General features: G+C 40.6%; 1 protein-coding gene across 1 annotated transcript; it reads left to right on the forward strand.

Moving 5' to 3' along the window:
• Positions 1 to 9602: 9602 nt before the first annotated feature.
• On the forward strand, positions 9603 to 18275 carry LOC145555898 (putative membrane protein At3g27390). Its single transcript, XM_081617617.1, has 10 exons — positions 9603 to 10039; positions 11907 to 12015; positions 12104 to 12296; positions 12450 to 12586; positions 13137 to 13425; positions 15855 to 15961; positions 16090 to 16228; positions 16316 to 16514; positions 16617 to 16857; positions 17783 to 18275. The coding sequence occupies exons 1-10, from the start codon at positions 9946 to 9948 to the stop codon at positions 18039 to 18041; spliced, it is 1767 nt and encodes a 588-aa protein (XP_081473743.1). The 5' UTR covers positions 9603 to 9945; the 3' UTR covers positions 18042 to 18275.
• Positions 18276 to 27111: the final 8836 nt, after the last annotated feature.

The raw sequence follows: 27111 nt of genomic DNA on the forward strand, positions 1-27111 counted from the left end.
AATTGAAAACCCGAGTATAGTTGCATTCTTTTCATACAATTCCAAGATTTCTTCAAAAGTTTGTCTTACCACACCAACAAATGATCCTCTAAGATCTAAACCAGAAGCATCAATTGGATTTGCATATGTGATTTAACATTGTCATATAAGATAAGCAGTAGCAGCATATAATTATGTTTACAGAAATACTATGTTTTATATGGGTTACTTTTATGCATAAAAAGGGTTACTTTTATGCATAATAAGGGTCACCATTATGCATAAAAAGGGTTACGTTTTATGCATAATAAGGGTCACCTTTATGCATAATATAGGTCACCTTTATGCATAAAAAGAGTTACGTTTTATCATAATAAGGGTCACCTTTATGCATAAAAAGGGTCACCTTTGTGCATAATAATTACAAGGTTGATTGTACGTTTTACAAAAGGGTAACATTTGTGTATGCAAAGGGTCACCTTTATGCATAAAAAGAGTAACATTCGTTCACAGAAAGAGTAACAAAATTCAGCACATTAACTTTAAAATTCAGTTTCATTCCAAGGTTGATTGTATCGAAATTATCCTCACCTTGATTTGATTTGGATGTTTGTGTTGAATTTGAATCAATTGACTTACGAGGAACCACTTGATTTTCTTCTACATTGTCAATTTGATTACCTCTAGTGTCTTGATTCGTGTTTATACTCTATCCTCGTTCATTAATGGCGCTTCTCTGTGTTCATCATCAATTCGAGTAGTTTCGATGTTATCATCTACAGCCTTCTCTGTTTCATCTTCTATTATTGTGCGATTTAGGTCGAAATCACCTAACAATGGTGTTTGAATTTGCCTCTATTGTTGTAGAAAATCATGGATCAAATTACTGCAATTTGATGAATTGAAGTTTGCGGATGTATCCTCCATTGATGATCAAATCCATCGAATCCCTAAGGTAATCATTTTTTCTCTATCCTCCATTGTTGCGTTTTCTCTCTCTTCCATAATTGCGTTTTCTCTCTCCTCCATTGTTGCTTTTTTTCTACGTTTTCTCAGTTTCTCTCTCCTCCATTTTTTTTCACTTTTCGAGTGTTTTAATGAATTTTTTTTAAAAAAAACCGTGCGTGTGGCTGCGCCCAATTTACAATAAATCTAATATATAATTTAAGAGTTTTTTTTTTCCAACTTTCATTCACAGCACTCCAAAATTTCATCCGCCTCCGACGGTCAAGTTAGTAACTTGAAAAGGAATAAAGAGGACGGAAATTTAGGTGGGTATCTGCTTGGAATCCAAGCTCAGGTGTTTCTCTGATGTGAGAGAATGCAAGTGTAATAAATGGTAAAACGTGCCCTCAAAATGAGGGACATCTCCCTATTTATAGGGTCTTTGGGATTTGTGCCCTTGATTAGGTCACTGAACCCTAATCATTGGTGGGCTGCGCCGTTTTGCGGCTTTCTCGGGATTTGGGCCTGAAGGCCGCCTTTTTCCCTTACTTTCTGGAGTGACACGTGTCAAGCAGGGATTGGTCCACTTTGGGCCATCCTAAGGCTGACACGTGTCATCCGCTGATTGGACCACGTGGCGGGGTAAAATTACCCTAAACATTTGCCCCTCACAGATGTGACGTGGCACGCCACGTGGCATCTGTGACACTTGTCACGCTCCTATTGGCGGTAATTTTACCATTAAAGAGTAACCGTTCACCTTCCGGGTAAATTACGGAAATTCCCCCATATTTACCCTCTATATATAGTCGTTTTACCCTCATAATTTTGTACGTTTACAAAAATTTTCTAGAGAGAAAACTTTGAGAGAGCAGAAGTCATCCGTTTGAGTCAGACGCGAGTAAGAAAGTTTGTTCTCCATTAACCCAGCCGGACCCGCCTACCTTCAGATATCACATCCAAAAGTACTGTCTCTGTCTCTCTCAGCTCTTTTTCTTTTTTCACCGCTTGTACATATTTCTTGCAATAAATGGATGCATCACCAACACACACGGCACAACCTAGGTTAGAGTCCAGCCGGTCACCAGGGACGGCTGAGTCTAGGACTGGGAGTGCCGTCTCGGGGTGTTGGGACCACCCTTTGCCTTGGATTCCGACCAGTTATGTGTCTGTGCAGGACACCATGGCTCGGACAAAGCAGACGACAACTGATCCAAATTACAAGAGCGAAGGCTCAGGCGGCCAAACGCCTGAGGGAGAAACGTCTGGTCAGGGAGATCAGACGGCTCTGGAGAGATCCCCTCCGCGCGCCCCTTCAACTCCTGCTGATTCCTTCTTGGAGGAATGCGACCAAGGCGGCGACGAGGCCGTCTCTGCCCCCTTGGGTCAAAGTGAGGAGGATACGGAGAGTGACAGCTCCGCTTCTACCTCTGAGAGCAGTGACGATTTACCCCCGCTTCCGGATAGCGATGAGGAAGAAAGGAAAAAAGTGGAACGAGAAGGATGATCCCTCCAACATCCACGTCTCCTCCAAGGACCGGATCCAAATGGAGGAAAACTTAAAGAATTTTACTAAAATGCACCCGCTAGGAGACGGGTACAGGATCCGGGTGCCGCCTGAGAATGGCACCGTCCCCTGGGAGGACGATCAAGAGAACGCCAACATCTATTTTGGCTGTTATGAGGCGGCGTTCAAGGCTGGTCTTCGCTTTCCCCTTCACCAGGCGGTGAAGGCAATTTTGAGAGGCTACGGCCTCGGAGTCTGGCAACTTACCCCAAACTCTTGGACAAATATTCTGGGGTATGTTGACGCCTGCGAGTTCTAGGGGCTTAACCCCGGCTGGGAGGCTTTTGCTAGTATGCATTATCTTAGCAGAACCCCAGGCGGCTGGAGGGCGTGGTACACTCTAACCACGCAGCCCCAATATATGATGACCTTGGACAAGGTCTCGAAATTCGACGGCTGGAAGCACAGGTTCTACCTGATGTCAGCTCCAACCAGACGGGAGAATTATGAATTACGTCTGTACAATAAGAAGCCCGACTTGTTGGGCCGGAAGTGCGCTCTTCCCCGGATCCCAGAGGAAGATTTTGACAAGATCATTGAGGTAGACTTTTTCGGCCTCACAGACGCAACTTTGTCAACCGGGGAAACAATAAAAGTCCCCAAGAACTGGATCCCCAAGAGCGCCTAGTTCAGGGACGAGTGTTTCCTAGCCACCTGCGGGCTAGGACACATGTTTACCAAACGTATGCGCCTGAGTTTATATCCGCTTGTAGTAGCTTTTTATTAGAATTGATTTATGATATTGACCAATTTCTCTTTTTGCAGAAGAAGCATTAAAAATGTTGCAGACGGAGAAGACTCCCAAGCGATCCTCTGCAGTCATCCGCAAAGAGCTAGCGGAGAAAGCTACGGCTGAGGTCAAAGCCAAGGTAATAAACGCCTGACCCTTTCGTAAATTGATCTTAACAATTATTTTTCCCCAATGCTAACTTTAACTTGGTTATTTTCGCAGGGGGGAGAGGTTGGAAAGACGTTTGAGAAACAACTCAAACGGGCTAGGGAGGAGACCCCCGCCGTTCTCAACAAAATAAAAAAATCCACCTCTGCGTCAACTCCTGGCGCCTCAGCCGGGCATCAGCAGATGCGGATAGCGGGGCGGAACGAGAAGGTAGGCGGCAGCTTGGGCCTCAGCCTCGTGAACCCCGTAACCGCGACCGGGGGGTTCTCCACGCCTGCAAGCGGTTCCCGCTTGGTTGGCTCTGAAGGTAAGAACCCTTTTGAATCCCTGCTTGAGCTGGGGTGGCCTTTGCGGGTGAAATCCCACTCTCAACAGACGTCATCTTCAGACGGTCGGCAACAAATAGGTGCTGCCTTAGTTTCGCACTCATCACGTATTGATTGTGGTGCAGATCAATCTCCCCGCTGGCCAGACGTCCAGAAGCATGCCAAGGCCATGTTGGAAGCCGTCCGGAAGAGGGATAAAGACAGTATCCCTGGGATAGAGACGTTCAATCTGGAACGCATTCTATCCCTTCTGGCTGAGGTAAGAAACTTGTCAAATTTAATTCTTTCCAAGTGTTTTATCCCGCCTGCAATACTTATACCGCCTGCTTTTTTGCAGGCCATGCTGCGGGTGGACGGGCTCAAACGTCCTTATTCCCGCAAACGGGAAGAGGTAAAAAGGGCCAAGAAGTCCGCCATAGACGCTGACAATATTGCTTTACATTCGACTATCGTAAATGAACTTGAAACTAAAGCAATCACTATGACACAGGCGTCTAGAATCCAGCAGCTGGAGGCGGATCTGGAGACGGCCAAACAGCGGGCGGGCGATGCTGAGACGGCCCAGAAGAAGGCAGAGGAGGCTAGGAAGAAGGCGGATGAGAGCGCCTAAAAGGCTGATGAGGCGCTCAAGAAGGCCTAGACGGACCTTGGCAATCTTCAGGGTGTTTCTGAAGAGAACACCAACCTGAAGACCAAGGTTGAGAAGCTAGAGAAGGAGGCTGCTCAGGCTCAGAAGAACTTTGCAGCAACCCTGGAGGCGGAGCAGAACCGCCTAGTTGCTGAAAGTGACGCTGACAATGACGCCCGAATGAAGATCGCCTGGGCTGCCTTGTACCCAGACGCGGATTATGGCGTCTGGGCACTGGCTCACAGGTATGCCGAGGACGTGGTGTACTTGAGAGAGAGGGGTGAGTCAGAGCCTGAGTCCTTCGACGCCTGGGTTAACGCCAACAATGTGCCCCTCGTGCCTCAGCTACCTGGTCCGGGTGAAGCGCAAGAGATTCCCTCAGACGGTGAGGAAGAGGACCAGGAGGAGCCGCCTGCAGGCCAGCAGTGACTTTTCAGCGGCAGTATGCCAATCTCTGTTTTTTTGTTTTTCTCTTTTATTCAGCGGCAGTATGCCAAAACTTGATTTTCCGGCCTGCGTGCCGAGTATATTTGTATTTACCGGCTAAGGAGCCGGGTTAAGTAACAATTTCTCTTTCTCCCGGACAGGGTCCGGTTAACACTTTATTCCACCACAACCGTTTGGTTGGGTGGACTTTATGAAATGCACCGACTGAGTCGGTTTTGATCATTTTGCGTCTAATTTTCAATTTTTGCAAATTTTAATTTTTCATTTTTGCCTAACTTATCAAAAGCATGCGGCGATTTTTTGCCTAACTAATCAATAGTCTGGCTGTCCTTGCCCCTGGACGGCTGTGTGATTGGTTTCAAGTGGAGTTGGTTGATTGACTTGAAAACGTCTGATGCTGCAAAGAGCATGATATGTTTGTAAGTCAATCAATCACAGTAGTGATTGCCCCAAACCAAGTGCACAGCCGTACACCAATAGGCGTTCCAATTGGGGTGGGAAGTGAAATTTTTAGAATAAATATCCTAAGTGAGAACTTCAGCAGCTGACCGACTGATGCCCCAGGGCATCCGGTATCCGGTAACTTGATCGTTCTTCACAAATCATTCTGGTCAGACGGCTATGAGTTGACCGATTCGGTCATTCAATTTTTGCCGTCTGCATAGGTACGTAGAATCGACAACTAGTGCGACGATTGCACTCGGAGGGGTGTCGTCGGACGCCTTTGTCCATGTTGGGACAGGCGATTTTATAAAATGAGCAACCATCCGACCATTTTAGCCTTTGGTCTTGTTTCGGACCGGTTGTATAGCCACTAAGCGTTTTTGTGCTTAGCTTTTAATCAGTTAATTTACACTAAGTGTCGAACTTAGTTGGTTAAACCAAAAAACCTGTCTGGGTATTACCCAGACGGACGGGTAATTATTAAATCATACCAAGTATCAAACTTAAGTAAAGAAACAAAGGATCCATCTGAGTATTACCCAGGCGGTCAAGCAAACCAACTAAGTATCAAACTTAGTTAGGTAAGTGAAGAATCCGTCTGAGTATTACCCAGGCGGATAATCAAAAAGCAACAAAACAATTTTGCAAACCAAGTTTGAATCTTTATTAATTGACTGACTGTTTACAAAAAACTTACATTCTCAGAAGTAGTACTTTTTCAAATTGTCTACATTCCAAGTTCTAGGCAGGCGCCTGCCGTCTGGAGTTTCCAGGCGGTAGGTGTCGTCACTCACTTCCTCATAGATCCGGCAGGGGCCTTCCCAATTTGGGGTTAGCATTCCCAGCTCATTTGCCCTACCGGTTGCCTCCATTTTTCGTAACACTAAGTCGTCAACTTTCAAAGGACGCTTGTGTACTTTTTTGTTGTAGGATCTAGTCATTCTCAGACGGTAAATCTCATGGCGCAAGGCGGCATTGCCCCTGCGTTCTGGGAGTGAATCCAATGCCAGGCGCATTGCTTCCCAGTTTGCCTCTTCATCATATAGCATGACTCTGAGAATCGGCTCGTAATGTTCGATGGGCAAGACGGCTTCAGCACCGTAAACCATGAGAAATGGGGTTTCACCGGTTGCCCCTTTTTCTGTTGTCCGGATGGCCCATAGGACATGGATTAACTCTTCTGCCCATAAGCCACCGACTCTTTCTATTTTCTTCTTAATGCCGTCTGAGATGAGTTTGTTGAAGGCTTAAACTTAGTCGTTTGCTTGGGGCCGGCCAACAGATGCAAAATAGCTTGAGATCCCCTGATCTCCCAACCAAGTTTTTAGCTGAGGCGTCTCAAACTGAGGACCATTATCAAACACCATAGACATAGGTACCCCATACCGGGTGATAATATTCTTCCAAATGAAGGAAATTACGTCTGAGGTCTTGATGTTTTTAACCGCCTCAGCCTCCACCCATTTGGTGAAATAATCCACAGCCACCAAGATGTAGCGCTTTCCGCCTGGAGCAGGCGTGTAAGGACCTAGAATGTCCATGCCCCATTTTGCAAACGGGATTGGGCTGTGGATGGCCGTTAGATCAGTAGCCGGACGGTGAATGAGTTTGCCAAATTTTTGGCACTTGTCACATTTCTTTACCAACTCCCTGGCGTCTGCCTCAAGAGTAGGCCAAAAATAATGTCGTCTGGCTCTGACGGCTAGGGACCTGCCGCCTATGTGGGAGGCGCAGAATCCCGAGTGCAAGTCTTCGAGAACTTCCTTCCCCTTTTCAGGGGTGACACACTTCAACATGGGCTTAAGAAACCCCGCCTTGAAGAGTTCTCCATTTTTCAACTCAAAGCTTGCAGCTCGCTTCTTCAGGACGGCTGCTTCCTGTGGCGAATCAAGAAGTGTGCCGTCTGAAAGATAAGCCCGGATGCCATCCATCCAGGTAGAGCTTCGGTCCAGAAATCCAATGGGATCTTCATAGATGGTTCTCTTTTTAAGAACTTCCCAAAAGACAGACCGAGGCGTATCATGGCAGGCGGAAGACGCCAGTTTTGACAATGCATCCGCCTGATAGTTTTCCGACCTAGGCACTTGACTCAGCCGGAATTCCTCAAGTGCCTTGGTCTCTTCTTTGACTGCCTGAAGATATTTAATCATAGCCGGATGAGTAGAATCGTAGCTTCCCTCATACTGGCTAACAACCAATTGAGAATTAGAGTAGGCGTCAATTTTCATGGCCCTTGCCGCCTTACACATGCGAATGCCGGCTAGCAGGGCTTCATATTCCGCCTCATTGTTAGAGGCTTGAAATTTGAAGCGTAGTGCATACTCAAATCTGTCCCCTTTAGGAGACTCGTAGATTACGCCTGCACCACAGCCGTTCTTAGTAGAGCTCCCGTCTACATACACTTTCCAAACCTGATCAAGATTATCCGGAGCCACCGAACGGGTCATTTCAACAATGAAGTCGGCAAACGCCTGACCTTTCACTGCCTTTCTTGGTTCGTAAGTGATTTCAAGACTTTGCATTTCAATAGCCCATTTCAACATTCTCCCGGATGAGTCCAAGGTAGACATTGGCCTCTTGAGTGGCTGGTCGGTGTAAATCACCACCGGATGGGCCAAAAAGTAAGGCTTCAGTTTTTTGAATGCCATATACAAAGCAAGGCCAAAATTTTCAACCATGGGGTACCGGAGTTCAGCATTTTTAAGAACATGGCTAATGAAGTACACCGGGAGCTGCACGCCGTCTCGCTCAGCAAGGAGAACGGCACTGAGGGCATGATCTGAGACGGCTAAATACATGTACAACGTCTCCCTAGGTAAAGGACTGACCAACCTAGGTAGAGAATGTAAATGCTCTTTCAACCTCTGGAATGCCGCCTCAGCATCGTCCCCCCATTCAAATCTGGTCTTCTTCCTGATTGCTTGGAAAAAGTAGAGTCACTTGTCGCCTGACCGGCTGAGGAACCTCCCCAAGGCGGCCAGACAGCCGGTGAGTCTCTGCACTTCCTTGACAGAACGGGGTGACTTCATGTCTATCACCGCCTGTATCTTTTCAGGGTTAGCCTCTATCCCCCTTTGATCAATCAGGAATCCGAGAAACTTCCCAGACTCAACACCAAAGACGCATTTCTTAGGATTTAACATAACCTTATGCCGCCTGAGGGTGGTGAATGTTTCTCGGAGATCAGCAAGGTGATCCGTCTGTAGCTTGGATTTGACTATCATGTCATCAATGTACGCCTCCACATTCCTCCCAATCTGATTAATGAAGACCGTATTAATCATCCGTTGGAAAGTGGCAGACGCATTTTTCAAGCCAAACGACATCACAGTATAACAGAATAGCCCCTGATCAGTGACGAAGGGCGTCTTCTCTTGATCTTTCTTCCACAGGGGTATCTGATGGAAGCCGGAGTAGGCATCCATAAAGCTCATCAAGGCGTGACCGGCTGTAGAGTCGACCAGACTGTCGATCTTTGGAAACGGGTAACTGTCTTTTGGACACGCCTTGTTGAGGTCTGTGTAATCAACACACATGCGCCAGGTCCCATTCGGTTTCTTAACAAGGACCACATTGGCCACCCAGTCGGGAAAATTACAAGGCCGAATGAACCTGGCGTCTAGCAGCTTTTTGACTTCGGCAGCTGCCGCCTGACTTCTCTCCTCGCCGTGGTTCGATCCCCACAGACGGCGCCAAATGTTTTGGGTGTTTTTGTCCCTCAGGAGAGTTACAACACGAAGTCTGATCCGGCCGAGCTGTACCTGCAAAATAACGGAGACTCCGGGTGGTTGGAGCTCCGCCTCCGACGGTCTAGTTAGTAACTTGAAAAGGAATAAAGAGGACGGAAATTTAGGTGGGTATCTGCTTGGATTCCAAGCTCAGGTGTTTCTCTGATGTGAGAGAATGCAAGTGTAATAAATGGTAAAACGTGCCCTCAAAATGAGGGACATCTCCCTATTTATAGAGTCTTTGGGATTTGTGCCCTTGATTAGGTCACTGAACCCTAATCATTGGTGGGCTGTGCCGTTTTGCGGCTTTCTCGGGATTTGGGCCTGAAGGCCGCCTTTTTCCCTTACTTTCTGGAGTGACACGTGTCAAGCAGGGATTGGTCCACTTTGGGCCAGCCTAAGGCTGACACGTGTCATCCGCTGATTGGACCACGTGGCGGGGTAAAATTTACCCTAAACAATAACCACTATTGTTACTCATAACTACTCATATCACTCAATTAAAATCTAGCGCTCTATTAAAAAAAAAAACAAAATAATAACCACCCTTTAATAACTATCACTTCTAATATTTTTTTTTTCTCATAATATATATACTACATATATCCCGTGCATGAGCACCGGTACACTCTAGTTATTGTAAACTAGTTGCATGCAAAATTTTTTGTGCGGTTGGAAAGGAGAAAATTAAGATCAGTTTATATTCGATTATTCGTTGCTTTTTAATACCAACTGCTTTATCCGACATTTTTCATTTTATAAAAACCGTTAACATCACCAATACAATTGCGCATCACTAATTTGATACTTTCCCTTTGTTTACCCCACTTGGCGTCGACACAAGTAAAAGAACAACACTCACTAAAGTTGGATTTTCTTGCTACACTCAAATGGGGTTACTACTCATCATAAACCAATTTCACAGATGTTTTTTCTTCTACTAATCTTCTCAGATCGATTTTTCCCACAAAACTTTGTCATTCATGGAGCCTCCAACCGGGATTTGGGCTTATCTTTTGCAGTTTTTCCGCTTTCTCCCTTTTTTTATTGGTCTTCTTCTTCTGGGTACAATCAAAGGTTTGTCACCATTTTTTTTTGATGGACTTTCAATTAAGTTAATCTTGTTTGGTTTTGGGTTTGATTTCTTGTTAAACTTAGTGTGCATACCTATACTTTTCGGGTTTTTTTTTTTTTTTTTTGGGTAGTGTTGTTGAATGTTGAAGATTGGTATAATGTCATTTTCTAGTGGTTAATGAAGTTTTGTTTGAACATTCCAGATAATTAGGTGCCCTGATTATTATTTGAAACATTCATTCATTTTGTTTTTAAAGAGGAAATAATTGTGATAAATGTTTCAATGCAAAAGAGCAGTTCTTGTTGTATACTAGTATGGCAATGAGATGGTCACATTAAGTTTATTGCATTTTCTCAAAAAAAAAAAAAAAAAAAAAAAAAAAAAAGAAAGAAACTATGCATGTAATTTATCCCTCTTATTAGATTATCAATTAAAGGAAAGAAATGGAAGGATCTTCAACATCTCTTAGATTGGTTATTAGATTTTGGCTTATTAACGCTTTGTTTGGGTAGCAACGAAGGAAGGAAAAGGAAGGGGAGGGAAAAGAAAGGGAGGGGGAGGTGAGCTCCATTTTCCCTCCAAATCTCTCCAATTTTGGAGAGATAATGCTTATTAGAGAGAGAGAAAAAATGGATCCCTCCCTCTTCTTCTCCTTCCTTCCCCCAATCCTTTATCCATACAAGAGAATGTGTCCCCCTCCATTTCTCTTCTCTTCTTTTCCTTCCATTTCTTCCTATCCAAACAAAGTGTAAAAGTTTGATATGTTGTTGGAGATTGTTTTGAGTTGAAGTTGTTTTTTGTATGTAGTTTAGTTAACGGGTTCATATTCGTCCCAGTTTTGCAGATTTGAATGAGATATTAGTAGTTGTGTGAGGGTTTTGTATCTTTGCTTTTTGTGTGTTGAGTTTACTATTTTCTACTTTATTTAATTACATAAGTTGAAGCTATCCTAGTTATTTTGGGATTTATAAGCTTAGGTTATAGAAACCCTATCATATTCCTATTTGACAGAGAAGTTGTGATCAGTTTAGGAGGATATTATCGAAGAAAGACGGTCATCCTAATTTTTCAAAAGCTCTGCGATACTTAAAAACTTGATTGTTATTGCAAAGAGCCAAAGAAATCAATAATGTCTATGCATACCCCTACCAATAAATGATAGTTACAGAGATATTGTAATTGTCACCAATCCTGAAGTTCCTTGGTTTGTGTGCTAGGGGATAGTGATCAGATATCTTTCTTTCATTTTTGGCTAATACATGTATCAAATGAGCCATACCTAATTTTATGGATGCGTGTATTCAGTTGTAAGGTAGACTTTATCTACCTTGAATTGAAGAAATGTAGATTTCTTATCTCTGAATCTGTGGCTCTATTGTTCCCAAGTTTAAGAACCTTGTTTCTTGATTACCACTGATTTGGTATTCTCAAATGTCTAGTATCTAAGGAGTTAAACATACTTTATCATAATTGCAGGTGTAGTCTGTTACAGCTTACTTGCCTAAACTTCTGTTTTGAAGTGTCAATACCCCCCTCCCCTCCCCTATAAAAACAAAAAAAGAAAAGAAAAAACTTAGTGTGCATTAGTTGTTGTTTCCTTACAGTAGCCAACTAGCCATACATCATACTGATTTAAATTAGACTGACTGAAACATGCTTTCACATCCTATTTCAAGTATTCCTACTATAATTTACTGTATACTTAATTCTGACTATTATAATTATAGTGCCTAGGAATTAAAAATGAAAATATCAAGTGGAAAAAAGAAATTATCACTAAAATTGATTCAAGTAGAGGTTTCACAAGTTGTCTTGAAAGTAACAGGTAATTCTAGCCTGTGAATACTAATAGTCTAATATTTCTTGCAGGTATATTGTTTTGCCCTTTGATATGTTTGTTAATGACTGTGGGGCACGGCGCACTCATCCTGGGGCTTTGGCCAGCGCACCTTTGTTGGACATATTATTGTGTTGTAAGGTGCTTTGAGATGTTGAATTCAGCTCTCATATAGTGTATGTTTGTGTGGAAGTATACTTTCTGACCATTTTCCCTTCTTTAATGACAGAGCTAAGCAAGTTGGACCTGTGTTGAAGCTTGTGTTGTGCCCTTTGATCTTTGTTGTTTTAATTATCTGGCCTGTGGTTGGCATTGTTTCAAGTATTATAGGAGGTGCAGCATATGGCTTTCTTTCACCAGTATTTGCGACGTTTGATGCTGTTGGAGAAGGAAAGGAAAACGAGTTTTATCATTGTGTTTATGTATGTAATCTAGTGATTTTCTCTGAATTCACTGCCGAAAATATAAAATAGAACAAATTTAGAAATCATCACAATGCTACGACATCCCTTTTTAATACTCTCTTGTATTATAACCAACTCTATAATATTTGTAATTTTCTGCTCATCTTGCAGGACGGAACTTGGAGTACAATTCTCGGTTGTTTTACTGTTATTAGAGATTTCAAAGATGTTTGTTTTCATTCGTATTTCTCAATCATGGATGACCTACGAGATCGAGGTCCTCCAGATGCAAAGTATTATGAAATAAGGTTAGTTTTGGCTTTCATAATTGGAATATATATAGCTATCTTATTTTCATACTCTTTGTGGCTTTTATAAATTTTTCAAGTCATGACACATAGTGTTAGAGATATCGGAAAATATATGTGTGATATATTTTCCGTAGATATCATTTAAGAGAATAATATATTTAATTAGTATATTTATGTTAAGATATTATTTTGAGAATATATCTTTAGGATTTATGGTTAGACGTATATCTTTTAGGAAGATTGTTTCCTACCTTATGAGCTTAGGTTTCCTATCTTTTAGGATTTATGGTCATTTTGTAAGCGGATTTTGTGCACATATATCATCTGGTAGGTAACTCAGCATGTGTTTTCCTTTACAATTATGTATACGGCTACATTATTTGATTTGTGCTTGTAGGCTTTATGCCTTTATGGCCATTTCATGTGCTTTGTTTCTCTTACTACGTCTTGAGATACTATCATAAGAGGTGATATTTAATATCTTGGATTGTTTTTGTTGTATTTCTTTTCTTTCAAGATTTTAAAACAATATTTGTAATAAATGCAGAATACTTTATCTTCCTGGAGCAATTTTAGCTGGTGTCCTTGGTCTTTTGGTTGATATCCCAGTTATCACAATCATTGCCTTGTTCAAAAGCCCTTACATGCTTTTTAAGGGGTGGAAACGTTTGCTACACGACCTTATTGGACGTGAAGGTCCTTTCCTCGAAACAATATGTGTCCCCTTTGCTGGTCTTGCTATTCTTCTTTGGCCACTAGCTGTTGTTGGAGCATTGATGGGTTCGATGGTTTCCAGTGTCTGTCTAGGTTCTTATGCAGGGGTGATTGCTTATCAGGTTTATCTTTTGAAACCTCTTTCTCTCAATCTAGTGACTGTTTTTCAACCGCATTAAGTTAATTTTCAAGTTTTTATCCTATCTTCTTGATTTTCCAATTTCTATGTTTATAGTATTGTGTATTTGGAAGCTTTTCTGCAACCAGGCTTAATATTGTAGAATATATTGAAAATAGACATCGCACACAATGAAATTAGAGATCTTGTTTTCTTTAAGTAGAGTTCAAATTGTGAAGTGTAGATCTTTTGGAAGGAACCTTGCTTTTTACACTCTCTATTGTATCCCTATGAGCCCTATTTCCACAAGCCTCCACATTAGTACCCGTGAACATTTACTTTTTAATCAATGGTAGGCTTGCTATTAAACTATCTCAAATAATTTTTTAGAAAGCATTGTTTCATGTGTTATCATGCCAATGTTTGGAAAATCATTTATCTAACTCTTACCACAATCAATGCATATAAGTATAATGTTTTATTTGAGTCAATGAAGCGAATTGACTTTTGAATTGGTATAGATACTTTCTCTTGTTAAGATCTACTTTCTTTTGTTAAGATATTACTTGACTGTTCCATTTCTTTTCCCATCATCAATCAATCAATCAAAAACTATATACTAAAAGACACACCAAAAATGACACGACATAAATAAAAAAAATTTATTTAGGAAAGAAATCTTTTACATAAATAAAAGAAAAAAAAGATTTAGTGCATCTTTTCATAAGTAAAAAAAAAAAAAAAAAAAAAAAAAAGAAAAATCAAAATTTTACCATTATTATAAAAAAGATTTTTTAAAAAAATTTTCTATTTAATTATGTACGAAAAGCTTGCCATTGAAAAGAAATGTCGCATAAGAAAGAATGAATAATAGTGTATGTGTAAAAAAAATAAATCTATTTACGGGTTAAATATATATTACCTAAATATTCATTTAGTTAATAAGAAGAAAGTGATATAAATTTGTAGGCGATTTTTTTTTTTTTTTTTTTTTTGGTGTTCCACCCAATTCACTCTTTTGGTTCTAGGTGGTTAGCTTTCAACCCCTCCTAATTGTTGTTGCGGGATCGGACACTATAGTCCTCCCTACCAAGTGCAATCTCAATCACCACTGCACCAACAACCAATTGGTATTTGTATATAATAGCTATAGAAATTTACCGTGCATGGCATGAGACCTAACCTAGTCATAATATATGATCTAGTCACAATATCCTTGACAAATCTTACCTTCCACATCCAAGCCAACAATATTTTCCATAGATGAGTGTTATGTAAGTAATTTGAAGGTGCTCTCAACTTGCCCTGATCTGAAAGATTTTAATATATTCCTGGCCTCATTAGAGGAATAAAGTAACAACAATTAATAGTGTAATCAATATACACTCAATTCAGTCCCATTACCTACTGTTGTTGAAGGCTGCACAATTGCTAGTTGCAGCTCAAGATAAAATATTTATGATGCAAAATTAAATCCAAAATTTAACTGAATATTTGTTTTGTTCTTGAAAAATGGAACTAAATCTCAGAAAGGAAAGTTTACATGAATTGACTAACAAAACAAGCCTTTCTTTAGTTTCTTATTTTGCAGCTTTAATGACGTGCGAAGTTCAAGAACCTACTAGGCACAGATATCTTCAAGATAGAGAGATAAAGCTGAGTTCACTTAGAGTAAAAGATAGAAACAGAAATGTTTTGTAACCCTTTTCGTTGACCCCAGCTTAGACTTTTCTTGCCTTTTTCAAATATTCTAGTACTCAGTTTTTGATCAAAGAACTAGCATTCATGTTAATTTATAATAAAGTTAAGAATAAAGTCTAATCCGCCTAGTGAAAACGGAGGCTTATTTCCAAATATGTTCTGCTTTTGGAAACTGGATTTATATTTTCTATTTGTCTAATAGAATCTGAATTTATCACAGAATGAACTCTACCAAAACTTATTTTTTTTCGTAAGACGGCATTGACACACATTTTCATTTCTTAATATTGTTCCAAGTGTGTATTGTCTAATTTTTTTCCTGCTTCTAGTTAACTGTCTTTTTTATTCTTATTTTTCTTTCTGGTAAAACTGTAATTTGTTATAGGAATTAGTGTGGTATGGATGAATTCTTCCTAGCAACTTAAGTCATGTCAACATGTAAGAAATGCTTTGGTTTTCTTAGTCTTGGCGGACTTCGGAATAGCTCACAAAGCCATTGAGAATAGATCAACTTCTCACTTCTCAAGGTCATATTGTAATAAGCTAGGCTGTTTCCTTGAATTTCTGTACCAGTTGGCACCATGCCATAGTTTACCCTTTTTCATTTGTTGAGGCAATTGATCTTCCAATTCTTAGTTTTGGAGTAGTTGATAAGGAGTTTGGGTTGAACTGGTATCTTTTTTTGTCCCTAACCCACAATTTTTTTGAGGTGTTCTATCTTTTCATTTGCAGGAGTCTTCTCTCATGATGGGTCTTCGCTATATCGTGGCTTCCCTGGCCATTTATGATGAGTACAGCAATGATGTCCTTGACATGCCTGAGGGAACTTGCTTTCGAAGGTAATTAAATAAAGCTAACCATAAGGATCATTTATTAACATGCAATATATTTACAACAACATTTAAGCCTTATGATGTAAGGTCATGCAAAACATTTATATTTTTCAACTCAATTTTCCCACAATCAGGCTCTCTTATCGGAAGAAAGATCCATCAATACAGACTCAATCCCGTACACCATCTTTTTCAAGGCCCAATTCTTTCCAGAAGATGCCCTCTCAAAATGGTTCTTTTAAGCGTCCTATGGTCGACTTAAAGCCAATTGAGGTACATTATATTGCTGAATCTTTGAAATGACTTTGTAATGTAGCCTCAGTTTATAAAATCCTTATAATTTGCCCACAACACATGTAGTTACTAGATGGCTTGTTTAAAGAGTGCCATCGCCATGGTGAAGGGCTGGTTTCTGAAGGCATAATCTCCATGAAAGACATTGAAGATGCTAAGTCTGGGAAAGATAACCAGGGTGTTTTTATCATTGGTTTACCTGCATACTGCATCTTACAAATGCTTATACAGTCGGCAAAAGCTAATTCACCTGGTTTGCTGCTTAGTAAGTCATGCTTTTGCTTGTGTTCTCAATTTCTCATTTACGTTCAGCAAACCTGAACTTAGGAACAAACTGTATTTATATGTTTTGGTTTTGTTTGTGCAGGTGATAACACTGAAATAACTAGCACTAATAGACCAAAAGATACGTTCTTCGATTGGTTCTTCAACCCACTTTTGATCATGAAAGAACAGATTAAAGCAGAAAATCTTTCACCAGCATTTGAAGATTATCTTGGTAAAGTGGTTTTACTAAGCGGATATCCTGAGAGACTTCGAAGTTTTTGCACTGTAAACACCTCTGAAAATGATGTCAAAATAGCAGAGCTTGAGGCATTGGCTAGAAGGTAATGAGATATTCACTCTTTGATCATATGCTCTTGCCATTCTCATAAACATTTCTGTTCTATAGATATTTAAATCAACTCTGGACCTCTAATAATGATTAGTCATGGGTTAAGTAAATTGTGATATTGTGGAGATACACTCCTTTAGGGGTTACTTACTTGGTAAGGGGTTATTAGGTCGGAGGAGTTATTTGGTCGGGGGTTACTAAATCGGTCAGGAGTTACTAGGTCGGTCAAGGGTTACTATGTCAAGGGCTATTTGGTCGGTCAGGGGTTACTAGGTCAGAGGGGTTATTTGGTCAGGGGTTACTAAATCGGTCGGGAGTTACTAGGTCGGTCAAGGGTTATTATGTTAGGGGTTACTAGGTCAGAGGGGTTACTCGGTCATGGGTTACTAGGGCGGAGGGGTTACTCGGTCAGGGGTTATTACGTCAGAGGGGTTACTTGGGTCGGTCAGGGTTACTCGGTCGGGGGCTACTAGGTCAGTCAAGGGTTACTTGATCAGGGGTTACTAGGTCCAGTCACGGGTTACTAGGTCGGAGGGGTTACTTTTGTCATGTATTGGAGGGGTTACCAGGTCGTTGGGGTTACTTTTGTCAGGTGTTAGCCAGCCACACACAAAACCTTCTGTTAGTGCTTTATGAACTGTATTGATTTTTTTGCTAAAGTTGTCTCAAACCTTTATGTTGTTTACTCTAAACTTTTTAACCACCTCTTTAAAACTTGCTTGAATTTTATCTTTGTTCTCTTTTAAAACTCCTTTTGTTTTTCTAGGATGCTCTTTTTTTTCACTTTACTCGCCTTTTTTCAAACTTTTTCAAGTGGATATCTTGTTATGTCCCTTTTTATATCGTACGGTTCCTTATGACCATTGAAGGCTTTGTTGTTTTTGTATCCTTAACTTTTTCTATTTACACTATTGAAGGCTTCGAGGAATCACAAAATCAATTTCAAGATATCCAACTTTCAGACGCCGTTTTGAAACTCTTACCAAATCTTTATTGGACAATATGGCAAAAAAGAGTGGAAGAAACCATGACAGCAATGGGACTGGATCAGCTCCAAGGGCACGAAGTAGTATTGTTCGATACCTAAGTGAAAGATCATTTAAACGTAGTAAAAGTGATAGCAATTCGGATATTGATTTCCATAATCCCATTGAGAAGGATCTGGAGATACAATGATGACCAAATTGTGTGAGTTCTTTTGTACAGAATTGTTGTATTGTATATGCAATTTTAACGCAGATTTCAGAGGTCTTTGATCTTTATGTTAACGCGTTGATAATCTTAGTAAAGTACTTGTATAATTTAACAATCACTGATACTCTTTACTCACTTCTTACCATTTCTAACCAGTTTCAACAATAAGAAAAATGCATATTAAAAACCAATGAACAACTCAATGCACACTGTAATCTAGATAAAGGTTGTTATGAATTGAATTATTTTAATCAAATCTTGTATTTATCTGCTTAAATTTTGTGTTATATGGTTAATTTTGTTTAGAAGCTTTTTTTTTTTTTTTTTTTTTTTTTTTTTTAAATTTTTATTTATTTATTTATTTATTTTTAACAGCGGTTTAAATAGATATAAAAGTATTACAAACTACGAGCCTTGCTAGCTCTTCTATTACAACAAGAAAATATTAAATTAAAGTACTTCCATGTTTGCTCTTGCCCATTTGAATAATTTGTCACTTACCTTTGAGCATGTGACGACAAACACACCATTTCATTTATGTATTATTCCACTTTCCATTGAACTTGGAGAATGCATTGGAGGACGACAAGGAACAAACAAATTTTTGCATACATATTAACAAGCAGAAAAAGACAGTGCCTGTTACATTAAATAAAGCAAAAATGGAAATAAATAATGCTACCTTTGCGTGGTTTGACAATAACAATTCCACTTTTTGATTATTACGAGACAATCCCACCTTGGTATGCCATCTTCTTTTAATAGACCTTAACATGTTGGTGACTTATTTTTGTAGGTTATATGCCATGTGTCAATTTTATATAGGGCCATTATATTATTGAATAATAAAAAAAGCAAAAAAAATAAAATAAAAAAATAAATAAAAATACAGAATACAAAATTAAAAAAAAAGGATAAAAAACCCTTGCTACCAACGAAAAACTTTATCCACCGTGAAACTCTATCCCTTACACCGGCCACCACCAAAAACCAGTCGACCGCCCTCCTTAACCTCCGAAAATGGCCGGACGACACCTACCCACAAGGTAAACAATGTTTTTTTCGTAGTGGGGTCGGGTTTTAATGGTGTTTAAGCGGCCTTTTCGAGGCTGAGATGGGGACAATTGGGATGATTAGGGAGGTTGGGTGGGATTTTCCGGGGCTGTAAGGGATATTTAGGGGGTTTTTCGGCGGCTAGGTGGAGTTTTTAGGGTGGTGGCTACTGTGATTTTTGGATTTTCGAGGGTGGGAATTGGGTTCGAGGTGGTTTCAGGGGTGGCTTTTGGTCAGCGGAGTAGATTTTGGTATTTGGGGGTTGTGGCCAACCGTTTTAAGGGGTTTGTGGTGGCTGCTGTCTGGTTTTTGGTGGGGCTAAGGTAAGGGGTAGGGTTTCACGATGGGCGGTTGCTGGTGGTGATGGTGTTTTTTTTACTTGTTTTTGTTTTTTTACTTGTTTTTTTTTTTTGTTTATTTCAACTAATTATTGAGTGACATATGACTTAAAAAAATGAGGCTTGAAACTTGAATTGTAGTGCATATTCGTATATTTTCCCCTTCAGGAGACTGATAGATAACTCTTGCACCACAGCCGTTTATAGTAGAGCTTTCGTTTACGTACACCTTCCAAATCCGGTCAAGATTTTCCGACGGAGCCGGCCATGTCATTTTAACAATGAAGTCGGTGATCGCATGACCTTTCACTGTCTTTCTTGGTTTAAAAGTGATTTCAAGGCTTTGCATTTCAATAGCCCATTTGAGCATTCTACTGGTTGACTCCAGGGTTGTCATTGACCGCTTGAGAGGTTGGTCTGTGTAGACCACAACCGGATGCGTTAGGAATTAAGGTTTCAACTTCTTAACAACCATGAAAAGAGCAAGACCTAAATTTTCAACCATGGGGTAACGTAGCTCAACATTGCGAAGAACATGGCTAATGAAATAGACCGGGAGCTGGATGCTGTCTCTCTCAACAAGGAGAGCGGCACTGAGGGCATAATCTGAAACGACAAAGTACATGGAAAGCATCTGACGAATGTTTAGCCTAGGTCGTTGGAAACTAGATTTTCCTGTCAAAACAACATTTATGAATCTAAACCCAACCCAAGTATAGGGCAAGTGTAGGTCGAATCCCAAGGGAAGGCAGTTTATATAAAGTTGAGGCTAAGCTATTCCGAAAACTAAAGAGAATGGGTTGGTCTAAACTATTGAAATCAAATCAATCAAATAGAACTCAATTATCAAAACACTAGGGAATTTAGGATGCACATGCATCGATAACAAACTTGCTAATGCGAGGGAATTCGATCAACTAAGCATTGCGAGCAAAAATGAAATATGAAATCAAGATCACTCAAGAATCTATTTCCTAGGGTCAAGCTAGATGTCTCTACAAATGACTTTAAAGGAAAATCGCTAATCAAGATCAAACGATAATAATAGCATTCCAAATCAATTGTTTGTGTCATTAAACGCTATTATACAATCTAGCATATCACATCAATAAAACAATCAAAAACCCCAAATTAGCTATTGATTATTACCAATACATGCTTCACCACATTCCCTAGCAAAGGAACTACTCACTAATCATGGTGAAATTGAAAAGCATAACAAAAGAAATCATAAATCTCATCATCAACATTGTAATTCAAACTTCAACAATCACATTCAAGCTAAACAAAAGAAATTCAACAATATATCAAAATCAAACATAAAATTGAATTGAAAAGTAAAGGATTATTACAAAACTTTAATCAATATCAAGGAGGATGAGGATCTCAATATCACAATCATCAAACACCAAGTTTCTCTCTCTAAAATTTAAGAACAATATCTCAAAATCAAGAGCTTCTCTCTCTAAAACTCAATTCTAAATCTAAAGCAAGGATTAATTCTAATTGATTCTCATTAATTCTCTCTCTAAAAATGAAGGAAAATCTATATATAGTAAAATTAACTAAGGGGAAGTTAGTTAGACGTCCAAAAGAGACCTCAAAAGGCGCAACCTCTCACAACTATGCGCGGCCGCAAAAAAATGGGTAAGGAAATAGAAAGAAGAGGGAGGCGCCGCCGCGCAGGTGATTGGCGCGGCCGCTCCTCTTGCGCACGCGCCCCCGCCATGGGAGCAGGGCACATCCTACTTCTGCGGCCAAGATCAACCTATTGAGCTCCGGATGAGCCATGATGGTATAGGCAGTAACTAGGAGCTCTTTTTGTGGGTTCGACACCACTCTTTCATGCCCACACGGTATGAGGGCGCATCCTTGAAGACCTTGCTCTTGAACTCCTTTTATTTGGGGCTTCAAACGGAGAAACCGCGACATCTCCTTGGCTTGAAAACTCCGAGAAGAATGCTATTGAGTCTCTCGAACATTGCCAACTTTCTAGTGTCAAAGAAAAATAATCGAGTAAAGAAGAAAATGCAAAATAAACTAGAAAAGAGAGAAAATAAGAAAACATCTAAGGAAAGTGAAAACAAAGAAGATATAAGTAAAAATAGAGAAAGGGAAATAAAAAAGATACAAAAGTCAAGTAAAATCATCCTAAAAGAAGCTAAATGAGTGCCATAAATGACACTCATCAGCATCTCTTTGGGCAGAGGGCTAACAAGCCTTGGTAAAGAGTGTAGATGTTCTTTCAATTTCTAATAGGCCTCCTAAGTGTAGGGAATATTTCAAGCATCCCACACTTGAACCCAACTGTGATCATAAAATTAAGCATGGTGGCGTCCAAAGGGAAGGAAGCTAGAGTAAAGAGTCGCCAACAAGTTTTAGGAACTTGTAAACCGTTCATAGGGTGAAGGTTACACCCCTTCATGATCCATGAGACCATGAGATCGCTAACTCCATAGTGGTCTGGAACCGTGACTGGATATTCGGGGATGAGGGTACAAATCCAACCTAAAAGAGAGTGAACTTGCCCTAAAAATAGGCCTCTACTTTATTCTTCTTGTATTTATGTGCGCTTTCTAACTAACATACAATCATTATACTAACCCTAAACCTATTTAATCTATGTTGGTTGAATATTAATGCACAAACAAAACTATTATTGGAGATCACTTGAATTATAATCGTATTAACCTAAACAAGATTATTAATTATCTTATTAAGCGTGATTACAAGTACAAATTCCCTTTAAACATGCATAAAAGGTGTGATCAAGCAACAATATAATATCGAGCAACAATCATCATCAAAATAATAATATTCTCAATCTCAAAGCATAATAATAGTAGCAAGATCCTAGGCATGATACTAACAAGATTAATAACAAATCCTAGCATGTCACTAAACATTAAAGATTAAATCTTTATCCCTAACATGATACTAACATGATATTAGGAAAGAAATAGGAAGCATCATAGAATCATACATGATATTAGAAATCTTAGTTATTACCCTAAACATGATACTAGGACTTATAAAGACATCCTAACATGATACTAGGAATTAAAACAATCAAATCATGATTTCTGTATCAATATAACAATAAAATTACTTTCTTCGATGCCTCATATCTCTTTCTAATAACAAAATACACGCGTTATTAACTTCAATGAAAATAATAAATCAAACAATTTTATTAAATAATTAAAATAGAGATTTGGGACCAAACCTTTAGAAATTATAAACCTTTCATGTCTAGGGCGAAGGAAACTTTGAACTTGGCTAGGTGTGTCTAGAACTAACGAATGTGGAATTTTGTATGAGGGAAGATTTAGAAAAAGAAGAGAGAGAGAGAGAGAGAAAGCTTCTAGCTTTTAGAGAGAGAAAGAATAGAGAAATATAATTGTGAATGATGATTGTGAATCAATGAAAACGGGGAGATACGACCCCTATTTATAAAAAAAATAGTCCGAAAACAAATCAAGTCCTATTCGGAATAAAATACCTCCTGTCGCCAACGACAGGAGTTAGCGCCAGACGACAGGCTTAGTGCCAGGGGACAGTCTTGTCGTCTTGGGCTAAGTCAGAAATCAAACGCGCTTTGTACGATCAGATTAATCATGTTTGTGACAAATCACTTATTTTATCCAAAATAAAACTCTTTAAAATATAATTATTAATCCTAATCTCATTAGAATTTAAAAGAACTTTCTAGATATTCTAGAAGATTAAAATCAATCCTAATGACTTTATGAATAATAATTAATAGGACATCCTCTAGATCATTGGGCCACATATAAAATTGATTTTTGGCCAAATTTAATTTAATCCATTAGTTCCTCATTATTCATCAGAATTGGGCTTATAATATATCATTGGAAAGCTCTTTTCGAGCCCAATCCAACTACACTATTATTGGACCCTTATCATGGACCAAACTAAATTGGACTGAGTATTTTCATAAATAGAGTGTAAGAAGAAATATTTTCAAAAACAGAAAGAGAGATATTTTAATAAAAACAACCACATCACCAGACTTTTCACACTTTCACTTCGTTCGATAATCAAATGACATGAAAGGTATTCATCACTGGGTTTGGTTTTGGGGAAACACATTTGGTGTCTACAGAAGCCCCCACTTTGACTAAGTTTGGAGAAACGCAAGTTTTGAAAACAAAAGTCAAAGTAGCGATAGGGACGGAGAATGATTCAGAACGTTCTTCTATCCCAAACCATTCTTATAATGCCGATACCTGTAAACTAGCGTTAGTTAAATAGATAAAAGAGTTAAGAAATGCGTATCTTGCATCGTCGAGCACACGTCTCTGGAGTAACCGATTTGTTGGTGCATTATTGTTGGTGACAACCTCCACAATGCCTCGTGAACGCCATATGAAGGTAACAGTGTAAGAAGAAATATTTTCAAAGAGAGATATTTTAATAAAAACAACCACATCACCAGACTTTTCACACTTTCACTTTGTTCGATAATCAAATTACATGAAAGGTATTCATCACTAGGTTTGGTTTTAGGGAGACACATTTGGGTGTCTACCCTCAGCATCATCCCCCTATTCAAATATTATCTTCTTTCTGATCACTTGGAAGAAATAGAGGCACTTGTCACTTGACCGACTGAAGAATCTCCCCAATGTCGCCAGACAACCGATTAGTTTCTGAACTTCTTTGATAGTGCGGGGTGACTTCATGTCAATTACCTCCTGTATCTTCTCTGGGTTGGCCTTTATCCCCCTTGATTAATTAAAAATCCGAGAAACTTCCCAGACTCAACACCAAATACACACTTCTTGGGATTGAGCATGACCTTGTGACGCATGAGTGTGGTGAAGGTTTAATTTCTCGGAGGTCAGCAAGATAGTTCGTTTGTTGCTTTGATTTGACTATCATGTCATTGATGTAAACCTCTACATTCCTCCCAATTTGATTAATGAAGACTGTATTAATCATGTGTTGGAAAGTAGCAGGCACATTCTTCAAGCCAAACGACATCACGATATAACAGACTAACCCTTTATCAGTGCCAAATGCCGTCTTTTCTTGATCTTTTTTTCGCAGAGGAATCTGATGAAAGCCTGAGTAGGCGTCCATGAAACTCATCCAGGCATGCCCGGCTGTAGATTCGACCAGACTATCGATCTTCGGAAGATGGTGTACTGTCCTTTGGACATGCCTTGTTCAAGTCAGTGTAATCTACACACACGCGCCAAGTACCATTCGGCTTCTTCACAACCATAACGTTCGCAACCTTATTAGGGAAGTTACAGGACCAAATGAACCCAGCGTCTAACAGCTTTTTAACCTCGGCAGCTGCCGCATGACTTCTCTCCTCGCCGTGATTACATTTCTTTTAATTTATAGGCTTATTTTTTTGGATCCACGGGGAGATTGTGGACAGCGAGATCCAGACTGATGCCTGGCATATCTTCCACTTCAAAGGCAAAGATGTCTTTGAATTCTTTCAACAATAGGTGCAGGTCTGCACCCAACTTTGCAAAAGCAACCACCCCCACCTTTACAGTTCGCTCTGGACGGTTGTTATCCAGAGCGATATCTGTTTTGGGTGTTTTTATCCCTCGGGAGAGTTACAACACGAAGACTGATCAAGTTAGTAACTTGAAGAGTTACAATCCGGGATGAGCTGTACCTGCAAAACAAACGGAGACACCGGTTGGGTGGTGCTCCGCCTCCGACGATCAAGTTAGTAACTTGAAGAGGAATAAAGAGTACGGAAATTTAGGTGGGTATCTGCTCAGATTCCAAGCTCAGGTGTTTCTCTGATGTAAGAGAATGCAGGTGTATTAAATGATAAAACGTTATGTCCTCAAAGTGAGGGGTATCTCCCTATTTATAGGGTCTTTGGGAGTTATGCCCCTGATTAGGTCACTGAACCCTAATCATTGGTGGGCTGCGCCGTTTTGCGGCATTCTCGGGATTTGGGCCTGAAGGCCGACTTTTTTTCCCTTCTTTTCTGGAGTGACACGTGTCGAGCAGGGATTGGTCCACTTTGGGCCATCTTGAGGCTGACACGTGTCATCCTCTGATTGGACCACGTGGCGGGGTAAAATTACCCTAAACATTTGCCCTTCACAGATGTGACGTGGCACGCCACGTGGCATCTGTGACACATGTCACGCTCCGGTTGGCGGTAATTTTACCGTTACAAAGTAACTGTTCACCTTCTGGGTAAATTACGGAAATGCCCCCAAATTTACCCTCTATATATAGCCGTTTTACCCTCATAATTTTGTACGCTTACAAAAATTTCCAAGAGAGAAAAACTTTGAGAGAGCAGAAGTCACTTGTTTGAGTCAGACGTGAGCAAAAAGCTTGTTCTTCAGCGATACAGCCGGTCCCGCCTACACTCAGATACCAACTCGAAAGGTACCGTCTCTGTCTCTCTCAGCTCTTTTCTTTTTTCACCGCTTGTACATATTTCTTGCAATAAATGGATGCATCACCAACACACACGGCACGACCTAGGTTAGAGTCCAGCCGGTCACCAGGGTCGGTTGAGTCTAGGACTGGGAGTGCCGGCTCGGGGTGTTGGGACCACCCTTTGCCATGGATTCCGACCAGTTATGTGTCTATGCAGGACACCATGGCTCGGACAATGCAGACGGCCACGGACCCGAATTACAAGAGCGAAGGCTCAGGCGGCCAAACGCCTGAGGGAGAAACGTCTAGTTAGGGAAACCAGACGGCTCTGGAGAGATCCCCTCCGCGCGCCCCTTCAACTCCTGCAGACTCTTTTTTGGAAGAGTGCGATCAAGGCGGCGACGAGGCCGCCTCTGCCCCCATAGACCAAAGCGAGGGGGAGACGGAGAGCGACAGCTCCGCCTCTACCTCCGAGAGCAGCGATGACTTGCCCCCTCTTCCGGATAGCGAGGAGGAAGAAAGGAAAAAATGGAGTGAGAAGGACGATCCCTTCAGCATCCACGTCTCCTCCAAAGACCGAATCCAGATGGGAGAGAACTTAGAGAACTTTAAGAAAATGCACCCGCTAGGAGACGGGTATAAGATCCGGGTGCCGCCTGAGCTGGGCACCATCGCTTGGGGGGATGATCAAGAGAACGCCAACAACTATTTTGGCTGTTATGAGGCGGCGTTCAAAGCCGGCCTTCGCTTCCCCCTTCACCAGGCGGTGAAGGAAATTTTGAGAGGCTACGGCCTTGGGCTCTGGCAACTTACCCCCAACTCCTGGACCAACATTCCGGGGTATTTTGCCGCCTGCGAGTTCCAAGGGCTTAACCCCGGTTGGGAGGCTTTTGCAAGCATGCATTACCTCAGCAGAAGCCCAGGCGGCTGGAGGGCGTGGTACACTCTGACCACGCAGCCGCAATATATGTTGACCTTGGACAAGGTCTCAAAGTTCGATGGCTGGAAGCACAGGTTCTACCTGATGTCAGCCCCAACCAGACGGGAAAATTATGAATTCCGTCTGTACAATAAGAAGCCTGACTTGTTGGGCAGGAAATGCGCTCTTCCCCGGATCCCAGAGGAAGACTTTGACAAAATAATTGAGGCAGACTTTTTCGGCCTCACGGACGCAACTCTGTCAACCGGGGAAACAATAAAAGTCCCTAAGAATTGGATTCCCAAGAGCGCCTGGTTCAGGGATGAATGTTTCCTAGCCGCCTGTGGGC

The sequence above is a fragment of the Chenopodium album genome, chromosome 1 (assembly GCF_948465745.1).
Source record: "Chenopodium album chromosome 1, dcCheAlbu1.1, whole genome shotgun sequence".
NCBI classification, from domain to species: Eukaryota; Viridiplantae; Streptophyta; class Magnoliopsida; order Caryophyllales; family Amaranthaceae; genus Chenopodium; species Chenopodium album.

Coding starts and splice junctions, on each gene's coding strand:
- LOC145555898 (XM_081617617.1), top strand. CDS start 9,946: ATGGAGCCTCCAACCGGGATTTGGGCTTATCTTTTGCAGTTTTTCCGC. Junction 12,297..12,449: donor AGTTTTATCATTGTGTTTAT/GTATGTAATCTA, acceptor CTCATCTTGCAG/GACGGAACTTGGAGTACAAT. Junction 16,229..16,315: donor TCGACTTAAAGCCAATTGAG/GTACATTATATT, acceptor CAACACATGTAG/TTACTAGATGGCTTGTTTAA.